Source organism: Plecotus auritus (genome assembly GCF_963455305.1).
Source record: "Plecotus auritus genome assembly, chromosome: 3".
Lineage (NCBI taxonomy): Eukaryota > Metazoa > Chordata > Mammalia > Chiroptera > Vespertilionidae > Plecotus > Plecotus auritus.
In genome coordinates, this window is record NC_137772.1 from 170,848,290 (window position 1) to 170,858,843 (window position 10,554).

The 10,554-nt window shown below is 41.9% G+C and overlaps 1 protein-coding gene and 1 pseudogene across 2 annotated transcripts in view; both read right to left on the reverse strand.

Moving 5' to 3' along the window:
• Positions 1-8,235, reverse strand: part of LOC308243368 (ribosomal protein uL24-like) — a 45,070-nt pseudogene extending 36,835 nt beyond the window's left edge. The window contains exon 1 of the transcript in view: positions 8,074-8,235. The product of the transcript in view is annotated as a ribosomal protein uL24-like (transcript). The remainder of the gene's footprint in view (positions 1-8,073) is intronic.
• Positions 8,236-8,817: 582 nt separating this feature from the next.
• On the reverse strand, positions 8,818-9,747 carry LOC308243364 (olfactory receptor 6C4-like; the record flags this gene model as incomplete). The annotated part of the gene is made up of 1 exon (XM_080658667.1): positions 8,818-9,747. The coding sequence occupies one exon, from the start codon at positions 9,745-9,747 to the stop codon at positions 8,818-8,820; it is 930 nt and encodes a 309-aa protein (XP_080514793.1).
• Positions 9,748-10,554: the final 807 nt, after the last annotated feature.

The following is a 10,554-nucleotide window of genomic DNA, read 5'->3' on the forward strand; positions in this document are numbered from 1 at the left end:
TGCCTTTTTAAGTGCCATCTCTTCCTGGTGGACAGAAGCCCTGCTGCTTTTCACAGGCAGATGCTATGTACTTTCTGGCTCTGGTGCTCTAGGCTGGGAGCCTGGCTTGGGATTTAGACCCCACACTTCTCAGGGTGAACACCCCGCAGCTGACATATACCTCCAGAACCTCAGCTGCCACCTGTGGGAGCCCTGCCAATCCTCTTGCTACTTCATACTTCCTATGAGTCTCAATGTGGCTTCTTCTATAAGTCCTTGGTTGTAAGGCTTCTCTGCAGCTCTTCTTCAGGATGACTTTTCTATAATTTAGTTGTAATTTTAGTTTGGTCCTGAGAGGTGGTGAGTGTAGCTTCCACCTAATCTGCTGCCATCTTGGATCTCAAAATGTTTTGAGTCTATTTAATTATAAAACAAATTCTGTTTCCTGAGTGTGTGTGGCTGAAAGCTGTAGCTACCAGCCCTGGCAGAAGATCTTCTTTGAAGGCAGAGTGAATGACTTGACTCATTATCATTAAATGAAGTCCATAGTTTATTCAGATTTCCGTAGATTTCACCTAATCTCTCTCCCCCTTCCCCCACTCCACAATCCCCTGTAGGATACCACATTACATTTAGTTGTCCTGGGTTGGAGCCGAGAAGGATCCTGTAGCCAAGGTAGGTGCCCTTGACCTGCATGGAACCCAGGATCCTTTGATCCGCAAGCCGACACTCTATTCACCGAGCCAAATCAGCTAGGCATGACTTATGGCTATTGATGTTGACCTTGATTGCCTGATTGAGATAGTGTTTGTCAGTTTCTCCTCTGTAAAGTTTCCCCTTTTTTTGGATGGAGTATCTACATAAATTATTTGGAATACTTCTACACAGGAGATTTCTCTCTTCTCTCTCGTTTATTAATTTTTAAAATCATTTATTTATATCAGTATGGGCTCTAGGAGTTTAGAAATTTCAAATGTAAAAAGAAGAAATGTCTTGGAGAATAGAGTCCTTCTTTCCCTGAATACTTGTGAAGTCTAAAAGATGTTTGTACTTATACTTTAGCCATTATCTTATAGGAACAACTGAAAATATGATCAAAAGAAAGGTGCACTCGAGTAACTAGACGATGTTAATAGACATAGGTAATAGTTGCATATGTACTGTAAAAGCACCCAATTTTACTTTCACAATTTTAGAATCTGAAAACAACAAAATGACTTTTTATCTATTTAATGGCAAGAATTTCAATTATTTGGTCCAGGGTTCCTACATGACTATTACCCGATTTTCCACTTCTCTTCCTGTTTTCTAAGTTTATCCTTTTTTTCCACACTGTATCTGGATTTGATCTTCAGTAGTCAGTCTATGCTAAGCAATCAAATGTCTCTTAGGATGTCTTTCCCAAATTATGAGCTCCTTTGATATTTTGATTAATTCTCTCAATCTCTAATATTCTTCTTAAATCAAGGGACAATGTAAGTCTGAATATTGGAGAACTTATTTAACCAAGATTTAGTTATCCTACCCCTAAATTCAGGCTTATTCTCCTTGAGTCTATGACTTGGCACCATCAATGTTAATGTTAGAGGAAGGCATCCAGCACTTGGAAGTCCTGTTTTTTTTTTCTTCTCATATTTCACATGCAGTAGTCTTCCAGAAAGGCCAGTAGAAACACTTTTTTTTTTTTTTGGTGTGAGTAAATTATTTTAAAGAGAAAATATAATTATTTTCACTGATTTTGAAATTGCCCTATTAGCATCTTCTCATTCCTGAAAAATAGACATTTTAAAATGAGAAGAAGAGCTCTGGAATGCACACTTTTCTTTGAGATCACTTTTAAAGCTTCAGTAAAGAATCTTCAGTTACTTTTGTATAATCAGAGGCTTGTTATTGAAGTATTCTCAACAAGTGAGAAATGGTCTCTGGGCATTTATACTCCACATCACGAGAAGGCTTTATGGCCAGACAAACAACTTTATTTATTTGCTTTTTTTATGACATTGTGTATGTTGGGACTCTAGTCTCTGAAATGTGCATTTATTGAAGAAACCATTCAGAATGAAATAAATCTAAACAAAAGAGAAATAAAGAGTTTGATTTTAGCCTTTGCATGATAAGAGACAAAGGTTCCTGGAGACAGAATAGCTTGATGAATCTCAGAATAAAAAGAAAGCATTTATTTGGCAAATGCTCTAAGCCTAAACAATGGTACATAAACAACAGGGGGGTGAGGGCATGAGTTGAGGGTATGGGGGTTAGTGGGGGGATAAGGGCACATATGTAATACCTTAATCAATAAAGAAATTAAAAAAAGAATAAAAATGATGACAAACAAGTATTTATTAATAATAACATCAGAGAAACCAAGATGGCGGCATAGGTAAGCACCTAAACTGCTGCCTCGCAAAACAATTTCAAAACTACAACTAAAAGACAGAACGGACACCATCCAGAACCACAGGAAAGCTGGCTGTGTGAAAATTCTACAACTAGAAGGAAAGAGAAAAGCTCACAGAGAATTGGAGGTAAGGCAAAGGGTCTTTGTGCGCGCAGAGGAAAGGGTGGCTGAGAGCCTGGCTGACTTTCTCTGGTGGAAGGGGGAAGGAAGCCCCTGACCGCACTGAACCTCAGTTCTGACTGCACTGAACCCCAGTTCCGGGCGAGCCTCTGGGGACCCATGCTCTTACGGGGGGAGTCTGGACTCTCAGGCGGAGACTCGGGAGCCGGGAAAGGCAGAGGTCTGAAAGAGCACGCGTTCCAGTGCGCACAAAGGCTGCGGAGGTCACCACAGGCTTTCCCTAGTGGAAGGGAATCGAAGGCTCCTGACTGCACTGGGCCCCATTTCTGACTGCACTGAACCCGGTTCCAGGCGAGCCCCAGGGGACTCACGCTCTTGTGGGGGGAGTCTGGACTCTCGGGCGGAGACTCAGGAGCCGGGGAAGGCAGAGGTCTGAAGACGCACGCACGCACATGCCAGTACGCACAAAGGCTGCGGAGGTTGCCACAGGCTTTCCCTAGTGGAAGGGAGTTGGAGGCTCCTGATGGCACTGAGCCCCAGTTCTGACTGCACTGAACCCCAGTTCCAGGTGAGCCCCTGGGACCCACGCTCTTGTGGGGGGAGTTTAGACTCGCGGGCGGAGACTCGGGAGCCGGGGAAGGCAGAGGTCTACGAGTGCGCGCAAGGGCAAGGCTGACGAGAAACCAAGACTGTCTGCTCCCCCCTGAGACTCCACCCCATCCAAGCTGAGCACAGAGGCTATTGCAATTTGGCAAGTCTAATCCTATAAGGCTGTCTCCAGCACCGAACTTCTCCCAGCATAGACACAGCTGATCCTTACAGCCAGGTGGCCTGGAGGTCAATTCCTCCCAGTGATACCAACAACAATCAAGACTTCATTACAATAAGGCTGTACACACAGTCCACAAAGGGGTGCACCAAGAGTGTCCACCTCAGGTTAACTGGGGAGGCCGACCCACTGGGCCATATAGGAAACCTAGCACACAAATTTACCCTACCAACTCAGGGAAGCAGTGAAAATGCGGCGTCAAAGAAACAGATCACAACAAAAGAAATGGAGGAAAAGAAACGACTGGATATAGAATTCAAAACCACGGTTATAAGCCTTTTCAAGAATATCCTAGAAAAGGCCGATAAATATAACGAGACCCTCGAAGATATGAAAAAGGACCAACCAGAAATTAAACATACACTGACTGAAATAAAAAATATTATACAGAGACCCAACAACAGACTAGAGGAACACAAGAATCAAGTCAAAGAATTGAAATACAAAGAAGCAAAAAACACTCAACCGAAAAAGCAAAAAGCAAAAAAAAAAAAAAAAAATCCAAAAAGTTGAAGATAGTGTAAGAAGACTCTGGGACAACTTCAAGCATACCAACATCAGAATTATGGGGGTGCCAGAAGAAGAGAGAGAGCAAGATACTAAACACCTATTTGAAGAAATAATGACAGAAAACTTCCCCCACCTGGTGAAAGAAATAGACTTACAAGTCCAGGAAGCGCACAGAACCCCAAACAAAAGGAATCCAAAGAGGACCACACCAAGACACATCATTATTAAAATGCCAAGAGCAAAAGACAAAGAGAGAATATTAAAAGCAGCAAGAGAAAAACAGTTAATTACCTACAAGGGAGCACCCATACGACTGTCAGCTGATTTCTCAACAGAAACTATGCAGGCCAGACGGGAGTGGCAAGAAATTTTCGAAGTGATGAATAGCAAGAACCTACAACCAAGATTACTCTACCCAGCAAAGCTATCATTCAGAATTGAAGGTCAGATAAAGAGCTTCACAGATAAGAAAAAGCTAAAGGAGTTCATCACCACCAAACCAGTATTATATGAAATGCTGAAAGGTATTCTTAAAGAAGAGGAAGAAGAAAAAAGTAAAGAGAAAAATTATGAACAACAAATACATATCTATCAACAAGCGAACCAAAAAATCAAGTGAATTAAAAACCTGAGGAACAGAATAATCTGGTGAATATAATAGAATCAGGGGCATAGAAAGGGAGAGGACTGATAATTCTCAGGGGGAAAGGGATATGGGGGGTTCAGGAAGAGAGTGGACAAAAATCATACACCTATGGATGAAGACAGTGGGGGGGGGGAGGTAAGGGCAGAAGGTGGGGTGGGAAATGGGTGGAGGGGAGCTATGAGGGGAAAAAGGAGAAACAATTGTAATAATCTGAATAAAGATTTATTTAAAAAAAATAATAACATCAAATGTAATTAGATTCAATGCTCCAATCAAAAGGCATAGGTTAGTTGAATGGATAAGAAAACATGACTCATATATTTGCTGTCTGCTAGAGACCCACCTCAGAACAGAGGATTCACACAGAATGAGAGTGAAAGGATGGAGAAATATTTCCAGGCAAATGGAAATGAGAAAAAAGCTGGTGTTGCAATACTTATATCTGACAAAATAGACCTCAAAGTAAAGGCCATAACAAGAGATAAGGAAGTTATTACATAATAATAAAGGGAGCAATTCAACAAGAAGATACAACTCTGGTAAACATATATGCACCTAATGCAGGAGCACCCAAATACATAAAACAACTTCTGGAAGATATCTAGGGAGAGATCGATAGCAATACAGTCATAGTAGGGGACTTTAATACCCCACTGACACCACTGAATAAATCCTCTAAACAAAAAATCAGCAAAGAAACATCAATTGTAAACGACTCACTAGATCAGATGGACTTAATTGACATCTTCAGAATATTTCGCCCCAAAGCCACAAAATATACATCCTTCTCCAGTGCACAGGGGACATTTTCAAAGATAGACCACATATTAAGAAACAGGCAAAGTCTCTTCAAATTCAAGAGGATAGAAATCATAACATGCATCTTCTCAGATCACAATGGCATAAAACTAGAAATCAAGTATAATAAAAACAATGAAATAAATCAAACACCTGGAGGCTAAATAGCATGGTATTAAACAATGATTGGGTTACCAAAGAGATCAAAGAAGAAATAAAAAGCATCCTGGAAACAAATGACAATAAAAACATAACAATCCAAAATCTAGGGGACACGATAAAAGCAGTCCTGAGAGGGAAGTTCTTAGTTCTACAGGTCTACCTCAAAAAACAAGAAAAAAAATGTTAATAAATTATCTAACCCTGCAACTTAAAGAATTAGAAAGAGAGCAACAAGAAAAGCCTACAGTATCAGAGCAGAAATAAATGACATAGAGACAAAAAAAAATACAAAAGATCAATGAAATCAAGAGCTGGTTCTTTGAAAGGATAAATAAGATTGATGAACCTCTAGCCAGGCTCACCAAGAAGCAAAGAGAGAGAAGCCAAATAAACAAAATCCGAAATTAAAGAGGTGAAGTAACAACTGACCTCACTGCTATACAAAGGATTTAAAAAAAAATACTACGAACAACTCTACTCAAACAACCTGGATAACCTCCACGAAATGGACACATTTCTAGAAAAATACAAGCTTGGAAACTCAATAGGAAGAATAAAAAAACCTGAATAGTCTGATAACTAGTGATGAAATTGAAACAGTAATAAAAAATCTTCCAGCAAACAAAAGCCCTGTACCAGATGGCTTCACAGGGGAGTTTTACTGAACATTCAAAGAAGAACTAAAACCAATCCTTCTCAGACTATTCCAAAAATTCAAGAGGAAGGAACACTTCCAAGCTCTTTCTATGAAGCCAACATCACCCTAATCCCAAAATCAAATAAAGACACCACAATGAAAGAGAATTATAGGCCAATATCCCTGATGAACATAGATGCTAAAATACTCAACAAAATTCTAGCAAACCGAATCCAGCATTACATTAGAAAGATCATACACCATGACCAGATGGGATTTACTCCAGGGATGCAAGGCTGGTACAATATCCGCAAATCAATAAATGTGATACATCACATAAACAAATTGAGAGACAAAATTAAAATAATCATATGAATTGATGCAGAAAAAGTATTTGACAAAGTCCAACATCCTTTTCTGATAAAAACTCTCAGCAAGGTGGGAATAGAAGGATCATACCTCAACATAATAAAAGCCATATATGACAAACACACAGCCAACATCATACTCAATGGGCAAAAACTAAAATGATTTCCCCTAAGAACAGGAAGAAGACAGGGATGCCCACCCTCACCACTCCTGTTTGACATAGTACTGGAAGTACTAGCCATTGTGATCAGACAAAAAGAAAAAATAAAAGGCATCCAAATTGGAAAAGAATAAGTAAAGCTGTCCTTATTTGCAGATGACATGATACTAATAAAAGGGTAATATGCTAATTAGACTGGGAAAGTTTCCGGACGTCCTTCTGGACAAAGTCATGGTGGCAAGGCCGAGGCAGAGGCAGTTGGGGGTGATCAGGCCTGCAAGGGGGGCAGTTGGGGGCAATCAGGACTGCAGGGCGCATCATAGGGGCGAGCAGGCCGGCAGGGGAGGGCAGTTTGGCATGATCAAGCTGGAAGGGGAGGGCAGTTGCGGGTGATCAGGTTGTCAGGGTAGGGCAGTTGTGGGCGAGCAGGCCAGCAGCAGAGGGGGGGGCAGTTGGATGTGAGCAGGCCAGCAAGGGGGGGGGGCAGTTGGAGGCAATCAGACTGGTGCGGGGGGGGGGGAAGTTAGGGGTCATCAGGCCAGAAGGGGGGGGTACTTGGGGGCAATTAGGACATCAGGCAGAGTGGTTAGGGGTATCAGGCAGGCAGGCAGGTGAGTGATTAGGAGCCAGTGGTCCCGGATTGTGAGAGAGATGCCCCATCCCAGTTGGACATCCCCCAAGGGGTCCCAGATTGGACAGGGTGCAGGCCGGGCTGAGGGACACCCTCCTGTATACGAATTTCATGCACCGGGACACTAGTAAATAATAAAAAACATAAAGCACATATGTACGTACGTCAAAATTATGGAAGTTTTTTCTTTTACAAATAAATGGGAGATGGTGATGTAACCACAAAACGATGTACGTCTAGTCAGACATAACCTGAGGATCGTCTGTAATCTCCAAAAAAGAATGAGAAGAGTGGTATTGTTTCACATTTTTGAAAATTTTCAAAATGTCCTAGTTCAAAAATCTGTTTGCTAGATAGAAATATTTGTTTTTTAAGAAACATTTCCAATTTTTATTCATAAAATTAATCCAAACAGGAAAATAGACATACAGAACCACATATCAATAACAAACCAAGAAGGAAACAAAATATTCCAGAGACATCTTGAACAATTTTAAAGGAATACACACCAGGCTAAAAACCTACAGCTAAACCATGGTTGCCCAACAGGTTACATTTATTCCTGCATGTTCTCAATAAGATCTTCCTTATATTTGCCTTTTCTTTTCCATCTTGTCAAGATTTGGCTTTGTGTTCAAGAATTTTTTCCCGATCTTTGTCCAGTTTTAGCCTGGTGATAACCACCTTGCTGGGGTGAATGCCCACGTGGACAGGTGTGCCATAGCGTTGTCACGCTGCACCCGCTCCATGCAGATGACATGTTTCTTCCTGTACCTGCACTACCTTGTCGATTTGCTGACCTTTGTAGTGTCCTCGAACCACCTGGACCTAGACGTCCATGCGGATGGGCATGGAGCGAACGTTGTACTTCTGCTGCAGCTCCTTGGAGAGCGGGGAAGACATGATCTTGGGGCGCATGTGTACGGGGGTGTTGAAGTGGCGTTTGCGGTTTTTGCTGCTGTCCGAGGTCCCGAAGGGGTTGAACTTCATGGTGACTGTCTGGCACTGGAAGTGCTCAGAACTAGGAAGAAATATTTGAACTGGGTTTTTTTTTTGGAAGATTTCCCCCTATTGTCAAGTTTGAAATATAACTTTGATACCTTTTCATAATAAATTAATCTTAGATATTGTTTTAATAAGGTGGGTGTTAGAGAATTTCTCCTGTGTTATCATGGAGAAGAACTTTACGAATGTGTTCAGATTTTTCTTTGAGTTTGAGGTATGCTGCAACCTGCATGGCGGGATTCACGATCTGAAGGAGGGACCGATGCCCAAATGAAAATGCTAGACAAAAATATGAATTATTAAGGGGTGGAGGCCAGGTGGAGTCTTTCTTGAAGAGGCTCCCGAGACCAGTCCCATCTGCTTTTTATTCACTTTGAGTACACATTTGCCCTTTAGCAATGCATACAGGCAGATCAAAGGTGAAATTTGTTAGCAATGTAAAGTATCAGGTCAGGAAATTGCCTTGAGCCATTGCAATCACAGCAGGGCAGTCCATTGGCCTTCCAGTGTCTCTCTTGCACTTTTATGCTAATTGCTGTTTGCTTTAGCCTTCAGCAGAGGTCTTTATGTTCATTAAAGAGTCATAATCTTCCTGATCACATCCTTGAAAGCTTGTTTTACTTGTTTATTTCTTAGAGTGTAAATGAATGGGTTCAACAAAGGGGCTACTGAGTTATTGAGCAGGGCGACTCCCTTATTGAAGGCAATTCCCTCCTTTGCTGAGGGTTTTATGTACATGAAGATGCAGCTGCCATAAGAGAGGGAGATGACAATCATGTGGGAAGAACACGTGGAAAAGGCCTTTTTCCTTTGCTGAGCAGAGGGGATCTTCAGAATGGTCCAGATGATGTTTGTATAGGAGATACTCACCAGCACCAGAGTGACCACCAAGGTCACAAATGCTAAAATAAAGTCAACTATCTCCAGGAGTCTTGTGTCTGAGCATGATATTTCTATGAGGGGCCCATAGTCACAATAATAATGATTCAGTATGTTGGAGGCACAGAAATCCAGCTGACTGGTCCAGATGATTGGGGATATGATGATCAGGAAACCACCTAGCCAGGAGCAGAGAACCAGCTGGGTGCAAACCCTGCTGCTCATGATGGTTGTGTAATGCAGCGGTTTACATATGGCCACATAGCGGTCATAAGCCATGGCAGCCAGAAGGTAAAACTCTGTGGCCCCGAGGAGTATGGCAAAGAAATACTGAGTGAAGCAACCGGCAAAGCTGATGGTCTTCTTCCCAGTTAAGATGCTGAACAGTAGCCTAGGAGTGAAAGTGGTTGTGAAGGAAATTTCTAAAAAGGCGAAATTCCGGAGGAAGAAATACATGGGAGTCTGGAGGTGGGAGTCCAGTAGTGTGAGGGTGATGATGGCCATGTTTCCAATAATACTAAATATGTAGGTCAGGAAGAGAAGTATAAAGATGACAAGTTGAATTTCTGGGATGTCTGTTAGTCCCAGAAGAATGAATTCTGTCGGAAAGGTTTGGTTTTTCATCGCTAACTTTTACAGCCTAGGAAGGTACAAAGGAACAAAGTTGGTGTTTAGAAGGGAAGAAGAGCACAGGAGCATTCAGGAGAGGCTAAGGATTTTTTGTTGAATTGATTGAACACCCTCGTCTCCCACCCCCCGTCAATTTGACTCAAATGAGATTTTTTATTGGATAGAGGCTGCCTCTTCACAAGAATTTTTGTTAAATTCCCCACATAGGAGAATTTTTCTCCATGGCTCCTTTTCAGACTCTTCATGTACTTTCTTAGTGTATCTTAACCCAATGCCTAAGTTATCATTTTCTCCATTTAGTGTCTCTTTGAAAACTGACTTTTGACCTTTTATCTGCTAATTTGGCAGTGGTGTCTCATTTCCATCACTCTCTTGGTCTTAGTGTTAGAACAAAAGCTAACTATGTTAGCTCATAGTTGAGGGCCTATAGGAGGGAATAAGCAATCCTATTTAATAAAAGAGTAATATGCAAATTAACCGTCACTCTGCTACACACAAGCCATGCCCACCAGCCAAACAGGATCGAGTATGCAAATTAACCCAACCAAGATGGCTGTGGCCATGGAGCGAGCAGGAGTATTGGGTTTGCCCAGATATCGAGTAAGCCAAGCTTTCCACACACCCTGGCTGGCCAAGCCTCCACTCAAGGCTACAGAATTTTAATTATAGAAGATAGATAAATCCCAACAAAAATGGCGGCAGCCACCTAGCTGGAGAGAGCAGGAGGCTTGAGTTGCCCCTGGCGATGGAGGAAGCCAAGCTTCCGCAGTCCTGTCCTGCCTTGATCTCCGCTTAAGAATA